Raw genomic sequence first — 20,291 nt, forward strand, 5'->3', positions numbered from 1 at the left:
ATGGTCCCAGTGCTGGCACCCATTCCCAAACATCTCCTTTTTGTGGGCTCAGCTGGGAATCCATCTCTGTATCTAAAGACATAGATTTAAATACATTTCATTTGAAATTGATCTCTGAATGCTTGGTGGAGTTGGTGCCTGCCTGCTCCCCCTGGGGAGTGCAGCAATTCCAGTCACGTTGGTGCATCCCTGACAAGGGCAGCTTCCAATGGCTTTATTTGCCTGTTTAATTATGATGCACCTTTAACATTTTCCTGCTGCTGGGAGCTCCTCTCATTTGGGCTGTCATGGGAGGGCTCAAGGCAGTAAAAGCAGGAGAACTTTTGCTGGCTGGGATCTGTATCACTTCAGCAGGAAAAGAACACAAAGATAATGTCAGGAGGTTATTTTTTCCTCACGCTTGAATAGACTGATAGTCTTGATTTTGTCCAGCACAGTGATTCAAATTATTTCTTATAAAATAGCACATTTTTCATTCCCAGCCTATTCCTCTGTGTGAACACTCAAGTGCTGCATTGCAGTTAAAATTGATTAAATTCTGTAAATTCTGGCCCATTATCGAGTAACTTTTCAGAGACTTCAGATGTTGCTGCCTTTAAACCTGGAACTCTTGCTGTGTTTTTGCAGTCCTTTAGGACACAGCATCTGTGGCAGTGGGATGTGGTGGTCCCCTCTTGCCACCCGTGGCTGTCTCTGTTTCAACATCATTTGATCAGAATTGAGACTCCATTGTTTGGAATTTGTGTTGTGCTTGCCTCATGTCCATGGGGGTTTTAGGTTTTGGGGTTTTTTTAATCAGTAAATTTGAGGAACTGTGAATTTTACCAGTTCTCAGCTCTGTTGAGTTTGGAGTGACTTTGGAGTAACTGGGATATCAATTCCTTGGAGTGGGGCTTTAACTTTTCCCCCAAGAGGAAGAATAAACCACACATTAAGATATTGAGGGGTTTTTGTATCATGAACCAAGGGAAATTTACAGCAGCTACTGAAATCTATTGACCTGTTTCAGCCCTGTCCACATTCCCAGGAGCCCTCTCCAGACCTCCCTGATTTTCCCCCTTTGCTGCTGCTTTGCTCCCATAGAAAAGCTGTCCCAGGAAGGTGCTGCAGGCATTTTCCATCCCACCCATCCATGTTCTGGGTTTAGTGCTTGCTCATTTTGCAGCACAAGTGGCCCCTCTGTCACTGAGCTCTGCTTCTTCCTGCAGTGTTTAAGGTCATGCAAATTCTTTATTTTTCTCTCCTCATCGTTCAACATAATCTTCAATTCATGTTGGTTATGCCTAGACCTTAAAAAAGGGACCTGGTTAAATGACACCTGCTGTTGAAAGTACAAAATATAATTTTAAAAGAGAGGCAGAGTTTAAGGAATAATCCAGGAGCAGCACTGGAGGGTTGTCCATATTTTCTGGGCTTTCTGTAATTTTCCTGGATAGCACACGAGGTTTGTGTTCAGCTTGTGTCACAACCAAGATAAAGACTCAACTCTGAAACTATCAAAAGAAGTTTCCTTATTCTTAAATTTTGTTTTAGCATATGCTGAACACAATTTTTATATCTAGTTCAGCCATGAATGAATATTTCTTATCAGGTCTAATACTTTCTTTTAAAAAATTTCACGGAGGAAAAGTCAATTTAGAGTGTGAACTTGTACTCCAGAATCTCTAAATCAGGGATTTGCAGGCAAAAACAGCTCAGGCAGTGCCATGGAGTTATGCAGGCTCTGATTTATTCATGAGAACATGTTATGTAGTCTCATGTTTAAGAAATAAAACTTATTTCTGTGTTAGGAGGAACCTTTCTTGACTCCTGAGTCACAACCAGCAGCGAAGGCTTGATTTCCACAATTGACAAGGAAAGCCGTAATCTTCGGCCGTGAAATTGCAAAGGAAAATATTCCCCTCTAATTGGGCTATTTCCACTGACACCAATTATTTCTAGGACACAATTAAGGCTCTTTTGCTGGGTTTAAGTAAAATTATGACCCAGAGCACTGCGTGAAAGGCAGGATAATAAATGAGGGAGCTGTGCCTCCAGCACGCCTGCCCCTCCCTCCCTCAACCCTGGCAGCCCCAGTGCTTCAGCTGCACTTTGCTGCTTCTCCTTAACTTCTTCTTCTTAATTTCTTCTTCCCTGGCTGGGAAATCCTGCAGCAGGAGCCGAGGCTGGGGCTGGAATCCAGCAGCTACCTCAGGGTCCTTGCAGCCTGCAAGAGCTCTTCTCCACATGGCACTTGGAGCACAAGGTTTAGTCAAGGATTTTAGACTTTTCAGGCAGCTTCCCTGCTCATCCCAGCTGCCAGGCTGCCAAGGTTGCTGTGTGGTGCTGGCCCACATCTCCCTGGGCAGGCGTGGGGGGCTCAGGTTGAGTTTCAACATTGGCATCCCCCCCAGATTGTTACACCTGGGACAGGTGAAGTCTGGTTTTCCTCCCAGCCCTGAGGTCATCAGAACAATCAGGGCAGCCCAGAGCACCCCAAGGAAGATGAAATTGTTGTGAATCCTGTCAGCATCCCTGTTTTTCTGACAGTTAATTGAAGCAAAAAGGTTGTGATTATTCTGGGGTGACAGAAGTGGCAAAATGAGAAGCAGATGCCTCCTGTGCTGCTGAGCTTTCCCCAAAGCCTCCCCTCCCTGGGCTGCTCACAGGCAAGCCTGGCTTCTGATTTTCTGAATGTGAACTTGTCAAACACAACTGGAACAGGACCCAGGGAGGGGCTGGAGCTGTGTCAGGGGGGTTTAGGTTGGATTTTTGGGAGAGGTTCTTCCCCCAGAGGGTGCTGGCACTGCTGAGGCTCCCCAGGGAATGGGCACAGCCCCAGAGCCCCAGGTGGGTTTGGAAAACCCTCCCAGGGTGGGGTTTGGGGTGTGTGTAGGTCAGGGGCTGGGCTGGGTGATCCCTTCAGCTCAGGGTGTTCCAGGGTTTTGTGACTCCACACCTGCTGAGATCTGAGAGCAGGAAGGGTCAGTGACACCCTGAGGATGAGGATGAAGATGATGCTGAGGGTCAGAGTGAGCAGCCATGGCCCCTTAGGGACATGTCCTATCACAGGTTTGTGGCCAAACATTGAACTGTGAATGAACAGCACAGGGAGAGCTCTCAGGTTCTTCCTGGGAAAGAAAAAACCCAGTCAGCTGCCAAGGACAAAAGCAGTGAATGGCAGAGAGAGAGATGAAAATGAAATCAAATCCAGTAATAAAATCAAACACCAGTGGGTTGCACTTAGGGCTGCCTGAATGAAGTCAGTTCAGAGTTTCTTTTTCTCTTGTAAGCACTTACTGCTCATAACAAATAAAACTTGTAAACATAACACAAGTGTTAAGCTTCATTAAATTTGCAGCAGACAATTAATTTTTTTTTCAGGCAATTCAGAGGTTCTTCTGTAGTACTGATTTAGTTTAATTGAACATATTACCACAAGCAGACAATAAGAAATATATTGAAGATATCCATCTGGCTCCCACTGCAAACCTCGTGTGTCGTTTGCTGGGGCTGTCACAGCCCTTACTAATTGCCTCATTTTGGCTCCTTCACAATCAGTGTGATTCAGCCATTAATATGATAAAGTCATCTTGGTGAAGAGCTTGATATTAAAAAGCATAGATCTCCTGCCTTGCTCCAGTGCCAGTTTTGGACTAATCTCCAGCCTTATTGGAGTGCTATTTTTCAAAGCAGAAATTCAAATGGATCGAGTCCCACGGAGCAGCTTCTCCAGGTACTGGGTGCCTGGGAGGGAGGGGCTGAAATGTTGCCTCTGGATTTGGGAAATGCCACAGATTCTTCCCTCTCAGCACCTCCTCCTTTCTCCCTCCAAGCCCCAGCCAACCTCCAGGCACATCAAGGCTCTTCAAAGTGAAAATTGCTCAGGTAAATAATGGAATCAACACTACAGCAAGTGCTGATGAGTATAGATACACCTAATTCAGCACATAAAGTGGGGGAAATTATATTTTTAGAAAAGTTCAACCATTATGTTTGAATAACCTGCAAAGGGAAAAAAAACTAGTATTTTTCTTATGTATTTTTACCTTAAACCCACAATGTATTGCAGGGTCAGCATTATTGCAACCTCTCCCGCAACAGGAAAAAAAAAAGAAAAAGTACAAATAATGCCTTTAAAAGCTCAGCACTTTTGTTTCAGGAATTTTTCTGACCTCTCCCAAAAAAGCAGGAGGTTCAGGAGCTCTCCATGGTCAATACAAGGCTGGGTTGTTTGGCTCATCACTGAAGATCAGATCCATACATCAGCTGGGAGAGGAGACGACCTATGGGTTAAACACAGACCCTTAATGAGACAAAAGCAGGTTAATTAACAGTTTTCATCAACTCGCTTCAATTTATTTTAGCACACTGCATTTCAGAAAGGTTAAAATATTTGTCAGTTTCTGAATACAAATGAAAGCCCAGCGTGGCTGAAACAAAGCCACAGATCACATCTAAATCTGAGTAAATGCAGTGTGTGTGAGTGAGTTTATGTGTGTGATTGGACGTAAATCATAATTAACAAATTATTCTGCACTGAGGCCCTGGCACAGGGTGCCCAGAGAAGCTGTGGATGCTCCATCCCTGGAACTGGATTGATTTTGCCAGAATTTACATGTTACAATTTTTTTTATTTTTTTTTTTTTGGCCAGAATTTACAGTATTTAATCAATTTTAGCTGCAATGCAGCACCTCAACGTTCACACAGAGGAATAGGCTGGGAACCAAAAATGTGCTATTTTGTAAGAAATAATTTGAATCACTGTGCTGGACAAGATCAAGACCAAGGCCAGGTTGGACAGGGCTGGGAGCAAAATGGGACAGTGGAAGGTGATCCCTTCCAGCTCAGGATATTCTCTGTTATGTCCAACCTGGTAATTGAGAGATCAGGGGCCACATCTCAGTTCCTGCAGCTTTGTGTGCCTCTGCAGGCAGTCACCAGGAATTTCAGGTCTGTCTCCTCGAGGTTGTGTTTCTGTGGAGCTCCTCTGGGTGGCAGAGGATGGAACAGGACAGTTGCCCTGAACATTTTAATCTGTGCTTGGTGTTCTCCTCCTTGCTGAGGAGATCCTGCCTTCCGAGCCTGCTCTGTGCACCAAGGCATGAATTTGGTCTTTGTCCCTGAGGAGGGCACAGAGAGCTTGTCCTTCTCTCCAAGCGTGCAGTGGGATGAATTTCCAGGCAGGATTTCCATGGGGATTCCACAAGTCCTGGGTGAATCAGGGTGACCAAAAGGAGAAGCAGTAAACCAGAAAGCTGAGGCTGTTGCAGCACGTGGTGCTGCAGTGGCACTGGGGAAGGTGAGATGTTCAGTGTGATGGGATGGGGGAGATGATGACCTAAACATGACTGGAGATCTCTGCTTCAGGGGGGGATGAAGGAAGCAGTGTGAGAGAATAAAGAAAATGAACTTTATATCCTTGAAATCAGCAACTCACAGCAGACTGGCCCCTGGGTGATGTTTTTAACATCAAAGAGACAGAGGAAGTGTTTAGAGAGCACATTTGCTGTGGAAGGAGGAGGAGGGGTGAGAGTGTTGCAGGCAAGAATCTGGGACAGTGTTTGGGGAAATCCCAGTCCTGTAGAGCATTTTCTCAGGAGCACTTTTGGAAGCAGCTCAGCAGAGCCAAACACCAAGGATCTGAGCTGATGGGAGTTGTTCTCCCTGAGCCTGGACTGCCAACAGGTTCCCCAGAGTTATTATCAGATAATAAAAGCCAGAAAGCCTGGGACAGATCAGGGGGGGTCTGCAGCACTGTTGAATGAGGGGGAGGAGGTGCTTCAACATTAGGGACTCCTCCCTGATTTTCCTTTTTTGTTAGTGCAAGATTATAGGCAATCCCATCAGAGATCACATGGAGACAGGAGTCCCTTATCTTTATCCCAAAATGCAAATGTTCCTGACTCAGAAGCAGGTGGACTCTGAAATACATGGAATTTCATCGCTGAACCGACTTGCCATGGCTTGGGTTGGTTGTCTCTGTCAGTCACACACACACACTTAGAATATGAATTTTGCTTTAATTTGAGGTTTTTAAGTGGGCCATGAAGAACCAATCCAATTTGTAGGGTTTAGCACTGTGTTTTCTTCCAGGTTCATTGTGAATATATGTGAATACAGAGTTTATTTAGGAAATCAGCAGTGAAAATTTCAGTTCCCGTGCTAGGGGCACAGTAAAGTCTCTGTAAAAATCCATTAGCCCTGGGAGCTAAACTGAGCAGCTGACAATGAAACCATTCCCTGCAGGAGAGAGCCACGAGTGGAAGTGTCTGGGAGAAAACTCCAGACCATGACTGAACCCAGGCTGAGAAGAGAGGTGGAGCTGCTGCTCCTGCACTTTCCCGTGTGTGTCTTTGCAGAATGGATCTTAATCCTGGCTTTGGAATTATTTACATAAGAAAAACTCCTGGCTAATTTGAGGCAAAATGCCACAGAACAGCGGAAATGTCAGGGACACTTTTTAATGATGCTCTGCAGGGAAGATTTATTCAGCAGAGGAGGCGCTGAGGATTTTGAGCCAGTTCTAATGAGGAATGGTCTTGGGGGTTGTTATTTTCATTTCACCTGTGATCCTGCCTCCACCCTGCCCCTGCCACCAGCAGCAGGCAGCAAAGCAGGAGCACAGCCCCCAGAAAGGGAGGTTTGCCTTCTCTCTGTGCCACTAATTAGAGTGAGTCACTTCCTTAGGAGGGAGCACAGGGCATGGCGAGCCAACCTCATCCTCGCCAGGAAACAAAGGAGACCTGGTTGGCCCAGGGAGTTTGGTTTCAGTGTTTGTTTGGTTGGTTTTGTTCCCCCTGTCACGGGGTTTGTTCTGTAATAGGTGTTTGGGCGTCAGGTTTGCTCGCGCTGCTGTGAGCAAGTAAAAGTTCATCTTCAATAAAAATATCTGCCGTGCACTGTGGTGCAGGGAGACAAAACAGTTTGTAATGAAGGCCTGATCCACTTTATAGGCTGGGCAAATAAGGCAGCAGAGACTTTTAATGACTTGCTCAAGGTCAGACAGAAAGTGAGGAGGAAAACTCATTTTATTCCCAATTACTCCAAGTCTGGGCCCACACTGCAGCAACCTTCCTCTTCATTTGGCACTCCTCCTCCTCTTTTGCTTATCTAATCCTCTTTTTGATGGAATTGTTGAGCTTAATTGTTCCTATCTGGCAGTGGCTCCAAGTCCCAGTGTTCAGATTGGTGTTGGAGGGGCTGGGTCCTTGCTGTTCTCCCTTGGGCATCTTCCCTGTGGGACAGAGCTAAAATCACCCCTGCTTTTGCTTTCTGTGCCTCCCTGGGCCTGGCTCAGCTCCTTGGAACGTCCTGAGGATTGCAGCTGTTGTGCTTTGTTTGTTTAACTTATAGGTACTTTTTGATAATGTGTATTTGCCATAAGTTAAAAAGAAATATATATAAAAAAAGAGTAGAAAAATAATAAAACGTGTCCTGGTTTTAGGTGCTCCCCTCCAGCTCCAGTTCCACAATGACAGGTGGGAAGATGAATGTCTTGGGCTCGATAAATGTCCTGGACACCAAGCCTGGCTTATCCCAAGGCAGGGATGACACAGCCAAGCCTTGATCTGTGTGACATTAAGGATGGTTAAGCTGTGGATCATTCACTGGGAAGCTGGAAAGTCCAGCCAGGGATTTTCTGGCTGCTCCCTAAGTTTGACAGCTCAAGAGGCATCTCCTCCTAATGACTCTTAATTTGGGATTTATTCTGGCACAGCAGCTAATTCCAAACATCTTGGTGCTGATGAGGAGGGTGGATAACAGGCACAGAATTCCTGTGGGAAAGCCTAAAATACACACTTGTGCCTTAAGAATGCAGAGGCTGTGGCAGTGATTTTGCAGTTTGAGTGCCTGGATGTTGTATTTTTGCTGCTCTGCTGCCTCCTGAAATGTTTGATTTATGATCATCACTATCAAAAACCTGTAAAAACACCATAAAAGAACCAACTCCAGAGGGTGAGCTGGTCCAAGGGGCAAAATGTTGTTGGGCACCATGTCCGTGGGCTCCGTGGAATTACATCTGCACAAGTCCCCTGGCTGGTGGGACAGGGAGAGCAGTGACTGATCCCTGAGTGCCTTGCAGTTTATCTCAGATTAGAGATGATTTCTGCTGCATCTGATTAACCTTCTCTGTGAGCTGGCCATCATTTCTGCAGTGACAGCAGATGATTCCATGCTTGAAAAGACAGATACCAGCTCGTCACAAGCGATAGCCCACAAAAGGTGACACCTTGAATTCCCCAGGTTATCCACAAAAGGTGACACCTTGAATTCCCCAGGTTATCCACAAAGGTTGTCACCAACGCCTGGATCATTTGTCAAACACACAGATATCACTTGAGGCAGCTCTGGAGTGAAGTGGGTTTTATTTTAGTCTGCAGAGCTGGAGGAGGATGTTTGAGGTTCCTGGTGTAATCAGGCTCTGTTGCATCCTGCTGCAAAGAGCAAGAACAAATTTCCCTGAGTGACAGATTTGATTGTCATCTCCAGAGCCCATTACATGTGATTTGCTTTGTGACAATTGTATGGAGAGAGCTTGATTTGATCAGATTGCACTGCACTGGGTGAAATGGAGGTTAAAGTGGAGTACTGGGCCTCTCCTCACTCCCTGCACTCCCACTGGAGTGGATGCATTTTCAGATGTTTTGTCTTTGAATTTGCTCTAATGGCACACCCCTCCCCAGCATCCCCCTGTGCAGTTCCACTCTTAATGTGTTTTCAGATTTTAATAAGCTTCATTTATTATTCAGACACCCAAAAATGCAGATGGGGTGTGCAGAATGCCATCCCCTGACTGGCTGCCCAATCCCTTCTGGGCACTGGGGGCACTCAGTCCTGCCAGGGAGACTCTGCCACCAACCTTGGAGAGTTTTCCATCTGTGGAGATGAGGAGGAAACTGCTGCTCTTGGAAGGGACAGATCACAGGGAGCAACAGCCAAAGTCTCCTCTTACAACTTTCCCATCCTCACAGAAAATTCCTGACAAAGGGGCTCAGGCTCCCAGCTAAAATTAATCCCATGTGCCCACAGTGCTGGGGGTGATTTCAGCCAAACAAGATAAGGATCCTCCTTCAGCACAGCAATTCTAGCACGTCCTCAAGGCCCAGCTCAGCCCAGCGTGCTGCTGAATTGAGTCTGTGCTCTGCCAGGAAAGGTCAGATGTTCCATCCCTCCCTTCCCTAATCCCTGCTGAATGCAGGGCCATGGCTCACTGCAGAGATCACTGCTGCCTGATGGCAAGGAAAGCTCTAATCACTAATCACAAATATTTCTAAAATCAGAGCTAAGTGACTTTAGTCCCAGGCCTAAAGTCCCTTTTCAAAACTGATAGTGTCTCCTTTTAATAGGATTATATTTTATTAGGCTGAGCTGCTGTAGTACACACCAGAGGGTGGAAATGCTGCAGAATCTTCTGTTAAGAATGTGTGTAATAGCTGATTGCAGGGAAAAAAGGGATAAATTGGCATAAAAGCCAAGTGCCTGGTCCTGAAAGCATCTGTGTGACTCATCACAGCTCACAGGTGGGATATTTTAAAGGCCAAATACTGTAAATACTTAACCTTTTCCCCATTTCTTTTTCATCTCAATTTTGGCCATCCCCCATGAAGTACTCAGTCCATTCAGCTGTAATTTGCTCTGCTAATTCCTCTATGTGTTCACTCATTCACTGGGGTTTAATCTCTTTAATTCAGAGTTGTATTTTCCTCTCTCCTGCACTCCTTCCCTCTTTCCTCTCTCTGATGAGAGAGCACTCAAAGCTCCCAGAAGTTTCACCAGTCACGTCTCAGAGGCTTTTGACTTTTTGGTCCTGGGTAACTATTTCATTCACAAACAGAAAGAAAAAAAAATAGAGCACATTTGAGTATTTTCATGTATTGGACTTTGATTCTTTGGTTGCTCATAGAAACCACATCCTCCAGTATTGATTTTTATTATCTCCAGACATGATTTGCCTTGGGATCAATACAATAATGTAAAATGTCATTGCAAATAGAGGACATTGATCTGAGATGCATTTATTAACTCCCACTGATAAAAGCCAAAATGGAATTGGTGAACATGCTGGTGTTCAAAAAAAAAAAAAAAAAAAGAGGAAAATGAGTCCCAAATGCTCAAGTTAGAGTTCATCTACAAGAAAAACACATCTTAAAATCTTGTACAGGAAATGGTTGATGTGCAGACAAGGAGAGATATATCTGGATCTTTAACACTGTAAAACTAATCTGAGAGAAACAGGCAATTAGCTGGTTAATCAAACTGGAATTTGTTGCTCATCTGCCCAGGTTCTCATAAGGAATATCAGTCAGGAGTATTTCCAACAGACCTTCCCTACTCAGGCAAAAAAGGGAATGGGACAGGGACAGGTAAGTAGGCTGAAGTTTGGATTATGATCAGTTTAATGATCTTGGAGTCTTTTACAACCTTAATTATTCCATGATTCTGTGGGATTTTGTACAACACTCACTTCCCAGCAGCATGGAATTGCAAATTGGAATGAAGGCAAGGCTGGAAAAAGTAAGGAAGGAATAAATATTTGGAAAATTTCCCTTAGAAGTAGCACAATCTGAGAGAACTGCTCATTTGGGGGCTGTGGAGGGGAGTTTTGATTTCTGCAGGGTTTTTATTCTGGATAAATATGTCAAAACCCAAGTATTCTCTTCTGTTCCTTCTCCTTCGACCTCCTCCTGTGTGCTGGGATAGATGTCTAAATAAGCATTTAGGTATTAGCTGCAGCCAGCCTTGGAAATGCTGACATTATCCCTTCTCTGTTTAATCTGCCTCTGAATGCTCAATTGCACCGATTTAACAACAGGAGCTGCATCTCCTGAGCATGTTCCAGCTCAGCTTTTATTGGAGTCTGACACTCCGTGCTCCTCCCGCAGCCAGGGCTGGCACCACAGGTCCCACTGTGTGCTGAGCACTTGGATATCCTTACCTGTTATTGGATATCCTCATCTGCCACTGGATATCCTCACCTGCACTCAAATATCCTTACCTGTTATTGGATAGCCTTAGCTGTAATTGGATATCCTCACCTGTTATTGGATATCCTCATCTGCCACTGGATATCCTCACCTGTTACTGGATATCCTCAACTGTTATTGGATATCCTCACCTGTAATCAAATATCCTCACCTGTAATCAGATATCCTTACCTGCACCTGGATATCCTCACCAGCCATTGGTTATCCTCACCTGTAATCCGATATCCCCACCTGTAATTGGATATCCTCACCTGTAATTGGATATCCTCACCTGTAATTGGATATCCTCACCTGTAATCGGATATCCTCACCTGTAATCAGATATCCTCACCTGCAATTGGATATCCTCACCTGTAATCGGATATCCTCACCTGTAATTGGATATCCTCACCAGCCATTGGATATCCTCACCTGTAATCGGATATCTCACCTGCACTCGGATATCCTCACCTGTTATTGGATATCCTCACCAGCCATTGGATATCCTCACCTGCACTCAGATATCCTCACCTGTAATCAGATATCCTCACCAGCCATTGGATATCCTCACCTGTAATCGGATATCCTCACCTGTAATTGGATATCCTCACCTGTAATTGGATATCCTCACCTGTAATCAGATATCCTCACCAGCCATTGGATATCCTCACCTGCACTCGGATATCCTCACCTGTAATTGGATATCCTCACCTGCACTCGGATATCCTCACCTGCAGGGCCCTGCTGGATCCATGCCCTGGAGATGCTCACACAGCCCCGGGGTTGAGCTGAACTGGGAATGGGATTGTGAGTCCACCTGCCCTGGGAAACCCGCCGTGGTCCGTGGGAATTCTGCTGTGGCACTTCTGGCACAGAACCGGTGACACCGTGCCTGGCTCTCCCTGCCTCATTCCAAAGCTGCTCTGACCTATTTTTTTAAGGGAAAAAAATCATTATCTGTGAGTGTCAGCCCCTGCTGAGGCTGTGTCACTTGTGTGCTGCCACTGCAGCCCGTGTCACATCCTGCAGATGGATGTGACACGCACAGCCCCGCGGGTGTGACAAGCAGAGCTGCTTTCCCTAAACAAACCCTCCCTCCCCATGGACACCCGATCCATTGGGGTGGTTCCCTCGCAGATTGTGACCCCCAGGCCCTGCCCCCGTCCTGCAGCTGGAAATGCAACCCAAAATGCATCTCAGCATCCCAAAATGCATCCCAGCATCCCAAAAGCATTGGAAGATGCACTCGCGGCTGATGATGGGCAGTGGATAAAGGAGAGAAGGGAAGCAATCACAGCTTTCCCACAGATGGGAGGTGATGCTCAGCTCCCTTTCTTCTAAGGAAGAAAGAAAACTTGGTTAAAATCTCTTGTAGGATAAACCAAATCTATTAAATCCGACAGAAAGACCCCGAGTTCTGGCACTGCGCTGGTGAGGCAGGAAAATCGGGATTTCAGGCGGGACTGAAGGAGGTGAGACGAGCTGGGGTGACCTTGGTGCACCCCAGCAGGGAGGGCTGGCCACCCAGATCCTGCTGCTGGGGCCGGCAGGGTTTGCTCCACCCGGGCACCGTCCCCAGGAGCTCTCGGGCTCCTCGGAGCTGCTGGAAAATCCACGGAAAACTGGGAAGTGCAGCCTCTATCCCACAGAGAGCATCCTCCTGAGAGCTGTGGAAGGCAGGGAAGGAGCTCTCTGTTCCCGAGCCTTCAGTGACACCTACAGACTGTCCCTGCCAGTGTCACATCCAGCTGTGCTCCCGCCACCCCAGGGATGCTCCGGGCCGGGCTCAGGTTGGATGGCAGCAGGAATTCCCCATGGAAAGGCTCCCCCAGCTGGGATTTCACTGATGTGTGCATGTGGCACTTGGGGACAGTGGTGAGGAATGGCTGGATTTGGTCACCTTAAAAGATCTTTTCCAGCCTGAATGATTCCAGGATTCCCTGAAACCTGCAGGAGTTTTTGGAAGCACTGGGCACTCACAGTTCCTACAGTGACTGCAGGAGCTGTGCTGAGCTGCTCTGGCCTCCAGCAAACACCCACTTCTTGATAAAATTCATATAAATCTTACAATTATATTATATTTAATACTCTCTATACAGGTTTATATAAACCTCTAGTGTTTTTTTTATTTTATAGGTTTTTATTTAAATGTTTTTTATTTAACACTCTCCATACAGCTTTATATAAACCTATAATGTTCTAACTATATAAACCTATAATATTCTAACTATATTCTAGAATATAAGTATTCCATAAAGAATATTTTATATTATATATCTAACACATTCTACAATGTAATTGTATAGAATTCTGGAATACAAATTACATACCAGAGTTCTGTATTCTAGAATCTGTTCTATATTCTAAAATTCTATACAATTATATCTTCTATTTTTATATATAATATATTTATATATGATATATAAATATAAAAATTATATCTAAATTATATGTTGTATATATTATATATCTATATATTTATAGCTTTTATATTTTTCACTCCTTTCATGTTTATAAACACCTGAGAAATATTTCATGTATTAATTCATTGATTAATTGTCATAATGGTTGTTCTAAGGGTTGCTCTGCTTGGTCAGAAGTGAACACAAAATACAGAGGAATTAAACTTGTCTGAGATAATACAGCCAGGTCCCTGAGGACTTGGTCTGAAATCTCTATAGACAGCAACAAAATCTTTCTCACCACCTCCTGCAGACTTTTGATAAGGCTGAAAATCCAGGAACAGCTTTGCATCCCCTGGATTTCCGTGGGCAGTTCTGCCCAGTCCATATCTGTGCTGCTGTATCTTTATTATTTTAGCAGAGAATTTAGAATTTAAGCAGTTGGGCAATAGGCTCAGGAAGAAGTTGTTAAGATTTTGGTGTCATGTACCAGAGATTGAATAATGCTGGTATTATTTTAGCATGACAGCTGTGCAGAGTAGATTTTTGGAATAAGCAAAAATATCTATCTCTGTATGATTTTCAGACTTTTGGTCTCATTGTTAAGCAATATTTTTTTCTCCTTTTCATTTCCTCTGAGGCCCTGTAGAAAAAATTGCTGCATTTTTGTCAACAGGAATGGAAGAGAAATGTTAACTTTAGAGGCAGAGGGAATTCACGGGCACAGACGAGGAGCTGGAGTCTGCATAATGTGTCGTGGCTCATCTTTCTGTGCCACCACTCTGCTCACACTGAGGTGAAAAATAGACAATTAAACCAGTGGTGGAGGAGCTGTGGAGCTCCAGCTGAGAGAAGGGGATTAGTCCTGACGAGGGTGGAGCTGCTGCCTGTGTGACACCGACCCTGCCACGTCACACATCCAGGGCTTCCCTTTGGAAATGTCCTGGTTTGGAGCCTCCCTTCTGCTTCAGCTCCCTGAAATGCTCAGCACATCAAGGGTTTGGGAGATCCTGCTGGTATCACTCAGCATTTATCTTCATTCTTTGTGGGGCTCTCCTTGCCCAAGGAAAGGATGTGAGATGTGCAGCCATCCATCAGAGCATGGCCAGTCTCAGTAATTATAATAACAATAATCTCAGCCTGATCTTTGCCTTCCCAGGTGTGGCCAGATTAACAACTCCTGGTTTTAATACAAACTTTTTATTCCAGTTTTGGTGATTTTACATTTAATTTAGGAACAACAGAACAGCTTTTTGGTAACCATGGTGAGCCATGTATGTGTGAAACACTCCTTGAAGTGAGAAGATTCAAATAAGAGAAAGTCTCATAAAAAGTTTTAATCAAGCCTTTCAGATCTGCTGCACTCTTTTCCAGCCTTTTCTTTCCTCCTTCTTCATCAGGATGGTGGCTGGAAGGGGATTCTGGGTTTATTAAGTGTTTATTAAGTGTTCTAGAGAAAGGATAAGCCCAAAGACGGAATAATTCACTTGTTGACTTAAGGACCTTCCTAAGGGATCACGGCTTAGGATCTCTCTCAGCCCTATGACGTCTCTGCTCCTCAGGAGAACAAGAATAATCCTTTTTTTTCCCCCTTTCTTTGTTGTTTGTAGATCCAACCCGGGTCATGGTGTCCCCTTTCAGCATGGATGTCACAGTTGGAGAAAGCATTGTCCTGCCCTGCCAGGTGTCCCACGACCACTCCCTGGACATCGTGTTCACCTGGTCATTCAACGGGCACCTGATAGACTTTGAGAAAGATGGGGACCACTTTGAAAGGGTTGGAGGAGTAAGTATTAAATCTGGCAAGGTGGGTCATGCAGAAAAGGTTGCTAACAGAAGGAATTGGATGAAGGCAGCAAGGAAAAGGAGGAGAGAAATGGAAAATTTTCAGCAGAGGTATAAAAATGGGAAGGGTTTTGCATGTTGCTCTGAGGGAGGTTTTAGAGAGCAACAGGTCTCAGGCATGGTGACAGTTCATGTTTGCATTTGTCAGGAGTGAAATTTAATGCTGAAAGGAAAAGGAGATACAATTTCCAAGCCTTGCTCTTATCCCTTTAAAAAAAACCATGAAAAGGTGAACTCACAGATTGGTGCACAGGGCTCACAGCAGCAGCAGCAGCCATGGCTTTTTGGGGTGACTGTTCCTGTTGTGGCCCACAGAGCTAAAATTGCAAACCTTATTAATAGTCCTCAGCCCAAAAGCCACAACCACTAGGCTTCCCTGAGATTCCCAATGTATCAAATGCTTTGTGTCTGGAGAGAAACTGAGAGAGGTTCTCAGCATCCACTACATCCAGAAACCTAATTAGCTCTATTCAACAGTTAATCAGAAATGCACTTGGCGTTTGGAAAACAAATTACTGCTGGTGTGTGATGCAAGATTTCCTCAGAGAGTTCTGTTCTCGTGATCTTTAGCACAAAAGTGCTGGGCAATCAAAATGCTGGCTGGGACACAAAGCCATGAAGCTACTGCTGATATCTCCAAATCTGGGCTGGGCTTCCCTGGAAGGAGAGATGGAGACACAACCTGGGCCTCTGGATGGCAGAGAGGGGAAAAACTGGATGTCCAGAGAGAAAAAGGAGCAATCAGAGTGAACCTGTCCTGCATTGCCACAGTTTTTGAATGGGGAAAGGGCTCAACAGCTCCCAACCCTGCTCCTTGGAGGAGCCAGAATTTTAGGGATGCTCCCTCTCCCACCTTCCAGGCAGACTCCCATCATTTCAACAGGCCAGGGCTCGTGTTGCTGATGTTTTCATCAGCCAGCATAAAGTAAATCCATTAGTCACAGTGTCCTTCATGTGATAATGATGTTTAGGCTCATTAAAAAGTAATTGTAACCACTTTTCCCTACTTTATCAGCAGGATTCAGCGGGTGATTTGATGATCAGGAGCATCCAGCTGAAGCATGCAGGGAAATACGTCTGCATGGTGCAAACAAGTGTGGACAAGCTCTCAGCTGCTGCAGACCTGATTGTAAGAGGTATTTGAATTTTGCTACTGTTGTTGCTGGTGTTGTAGAATTCTTTTTGTTTTTTCCCTGCCTTCTGCAATCCCTGGGCTCAGAGACAGCCAAGCATCTTGTAATTAATCTGAGAAAAAAAACCTCTGAGTACACACTGGGGTTCACAGCATCAACCAGAGCATGGGAAGTGTTTCAGATGCTCCCAGAACAGAGCCAGCCCTGGTACCTGTCTGTGTCCTGAATGCCAGCCCTGCACCCCTGAGCTCCTTTGTGCCTGAGCTGTGCAGCAGGAGCAGCATCCAGCTATTGGCAATTCTTTGATAGAATAAACCTGATTTAGTGACTTCACTGATACATTGAGACCTCCTCATTACCATGCACAGGTGATGTGTAAGTTTGACTTTAACAGAGCTGTAATTAATTACCCTGAGTCTGTGCCCTTATGGAAATATGATTTATATTTTCCTGCTTGATAACTTTGGGGAAGGCAAAGTTGGGTGCTGCTCTGTCCCTGCTACCCTTGGTTCTCATAAACAGGAGGAATATTAAGTTCTCACAGGGAAATGACCCTTGATGCTGATAAAAGTACTGATCTTGTCTCTCCCTAAAAACACCAGGGATGTTAAAACATCAGCACAGGGTGCCCAGAGCAGCTGGGGCTGCCTCTGGATCCCTGGCAGTGCCCAAGGCCAGGCTGGAAGGGGCTTGGAGCAGCCTGGGCCAGTGGAAGGTGTCCCTGCCATGGCAGGGGTGGGACAGGATGGGATTTAAGGTCCATTCTGTGACTCCCTGAGATGGGCACAGACCGAGCCTCAGGCACCACTGGGGCAGCAATGGCCCTGGGATGGAGCAGAGGGGTCCCAGGAGAGCTTCACTGCTTAAAACCACCCCAGCAGTGAGGCACAACACCCTGGTGTGTCCCCCCATGGTTCATGCCTCACCCCAGCCAGCTGAGCAGAGCTGGAGCTGCCCCAGCTGCTCTGTCCCCCATCCCCAGGAGGGGAAGGTGAACCCAGCGCTTCCTCCTCCAGTCACTCCATTCTCCTGCAACCCCCCAGGTCCCCCGGGCCCCCCCGAGGCCGTGACCATCGAGGAGGTGACAGACAGCACGGCCCAGCTGTCCTGGAGGCCGGGGGCAGACAACCACAGCCCCATCACCATGTACGCGGTGCAGGCGCGCACGCCCTTCTCGGTGGGCTGGCAGGCAGTGAGCACAGGTAAGGTGCCAGGACATCCCTCGGGGTGCCCTGGGTGCACTGTGCCCCTGGCAGGGGGGCTGGCAGGCAGTGAGCACAGGTAAGGTGCCAGGACATCCCTCGGGGTGCCCTGTGCCCCTGGCAGGGGGGCTGGCAGGCAGTGAGCACAGGTAAGGTGCCAGGACATCCCCCTGGGTGCCCTGTGCCCCTTCTCGGTGGGCTGGCAGGCAGTGAGCACAGGTAAGGTGCCAGGACATCCCTCGGGGTGCCCTGGGTGCACTGTGCCCCTGGCAAGGGCTCGGAGATCCTGGCAGGAAGCCAAAGACACTTGGGATTTTGATCTTACCCCATGGAGCAAATTACCTTGTATGAAGAATTACAAGTCACAAAAGTTTGAGTAGCATAACAGTAGTTATCATAGGGTGAAAAGTGGAATTTTGGGATTTTTACCATAGGGATCTAGGAGGCCAGATGGAGGGACTTGGGATGGAGAGACTTGGGATGGAGGGACTTGGGTGTTCTCCTGTCTTTCCTCCTTCTTCTTCCTAGCCTCCATGATCTGGGTGATGCTGGCACATTTAGATTGGCCTAAAGTAGAAGTGGGCAGTCTAACATAGAAAATAGGTATTGGAAAATAATGATAAATGAAGTACATGTAGTTTTTAGTATAAAGAAATAGCACCAACTCAGGGCAGGGCAGTGTGCCCTTGACAGACCTCTGCGGGTCTGAGAGAAAACAGTTTAGATAATAGATAACAAACAACCTTGTGAACACAAGCTGAAGAATCCCGACTCTTTCTTCGACCACTGGGCTGGGAAAAAGGGACTCTTGTGTCATCCCAAAAGCAGGAAACCCAAGAGTAAGGCAGCTCCAGGGGGGCAAACCCACCCTCAGGGGCTGCAGAGAGGGACAGCACGATGCTGCTTGGTGCAGGATAGCTGGGTTTTTATTTATTCAGTTCATATTAGGTGTTGTGTTTGAGTCTGATTGGCTACTGATGTCTCAAAACTAAGTTTATTTGTTGGTAATGGTTAGGGTACATGCTTATCTAGACAGTTTATTTTTATTTTTTTTCACAGATTCTCACAGGATAGACTTTTAATTTTTATAGGTGTAAATTTCATAAGAATAGATTGTTTCTATTTTAATTTTTTCTATTTTTTGTTTCTATTTCTATTGTTTCTATTTCTATTGTTTCTATTTCTATAGTTTCTTTCTATTCTTTCATAAGAACAGATTGTTATGTAAACTGATTTTCATTTTTATAATGTTTTTTCTTAAGGGAATAGGTAGATTTTCACTGTAACAGGTTTCTATTCTTATGAAAGCTGACAGGTTCCTCACAGGAACTTATCAGGCTAGCTATTAGCTCAGCCAAAGTAACAAGGCCTGATCTTACAAGACTTTCTTTTATAAGATTTTTACCTACATGTAACACCTCAGCACCCACCCAGGGCTCCTTTGGCCAGCTCTGGCCCCTGATGTGAAAAGCAATTTCCCTGGCTGCAGAGCACTGCTTTTATTAAGTAGCTTCAGGTTTGGCAACCCAAAGATTTAGGGTGCAGTCAGTGCCATTACTCACCCATTTTTCTCATGAATGTTTAAGGGAAAACAGAATGAATTCCTATCTCTTGTTGCCATGCTGGAGATATACAACAGTAATTGTGGTCTATAAAGACATCCCTCAGGGACAGACCGTGTCATCCAGTCTGTCTTTAAGGAGAATTATCTTCCTGATAGAGGGAAAAATCCCATGATGTAATTGCTCATTCCGTCAGAGGTTAATTTTGTTCCAGTAACCGTTAAACAGAGACAACAGTGTGTTTCAAAAAGAGAAAAATAAAGACCCTCCAAACCTGTTGTCTTGACACTTTGTTTCCAAACTGTGGTAATTTTGGAGAAACTCTTTAATGGCAGGAATTTCTGGGCTAAAAGCACAGGGGCTTAATGCTGCCTTTTTCACTTCTTTGCAGTTGGCAAAATGCTAGAAAGATGCGAGAAAATTTATCAATCCTTCTTGGTACTTACATTAAGCCCTCAACTCTAAGGAAATGAGATCTCCCCATGCCTTTTTTCCCCAGCAGTATTTTAATATCTGTATTTAATTTCCTTGCACCCCAGTCCCAGAGGTCATCGATGGCAGGACGTTCACGGCCACGGTGGTGGGGCTGAACCCCTGGGTGGAGTACGAGTTCAGAGTGGTGGCTGCCAACCTCATCGGCATCGGGGAGCCCAGCAGGCCCTCCGAGAAGAGAAGAACTGAGGAGGCTCGTAAGTGCCGCTGGGCAGGGGGCTGAGGGTGAAATCTTTGTGGAACAAATGCCAAGAGACGCCCCAGGTGTGGGGGAGCCCTGGCAGGTGGATCCGCTGTTCCACAGAAGAACCAAATATGAAACAGGAAAACCACAGAATAATGAGGTTGGAAGAGACCTCTAAGATTGTCAAATCCAACCTGTGCCCTAACACCTCAACTAGACCATAGAACCAAGTGCCATGTCCAGTCTGTTTTTAAACACAACTGGACATGGTGATTCTACCACCTCCCTGGGAGGAGCCTTCCAATACTTTATCATTCTTTTGGTGAAATTTTCTTTCCTAATATCCAACCTATACCTTCCCTGACGTAGCTTGAGAAAATAAATAAAAGACCTTTTTCAATGGAGGACAAATGTTTAAACTGAGCAATTAGAGACTGAATATGCAAGTTAATTGACGTACTTTTAATATACTATTATTGACATACTTAAATGTGCTGTTTGCCATGGCAAATTAGTCATGTTAA

The 20,291-nt window shown here is 45.5% G+C and overlaps 1 protein-coding gene across 3 annotated transcripts in view; it reads left to right on the plus strand.

The window, feature by feature from the left end:
- Positions 1-20,291, plus strand: part of LOC135308221 (contactin-4) — a 269,514-nt gene that overhangs the window by 239,976 nt on the left and 9,247 nt on the right. For 2 of the 3 annotated variants that reach the window (XM_064433116.1, XM_064433119.1), the window contains 4 exons: positions 14,960-15,135; positions 16,210-16,330; positions 17,371-17,529; positions 19,631-19,780. In XM_064433116.1, coding sequence (XP_064289186.1) covers positions 14,960-15,135; positions 16,210-16,330; positions 17,371-17,529; positions 19,631-19,780 — 606 coding nt within the window. The remainder of the gene's footprint in view (positions 1-14,959; positions 15,136-16,209; positions 16,331-17,370; positions 17,530-19,630; positions 19,781-20,291) is intronic. The other variant, XM_064433118.1, reaches the window with a different exon arrangement.

The sequence above is a fragment of the Passer domesticus genome, chromosome 9 (assembly GCF_036417665.1).
Source record: "Passer domesticus isolate bPasDom1 chromosome 9, bPasDom1.hap1, whole genome shotgun sequence".
In the NCBI taxonomy this organism is placed as follows: domain Eukaryota; kingdom Metazoa; phylum Chordata; class Aves; order Passeriformes; family Passeridae; genus Passer; species Passer domesticus.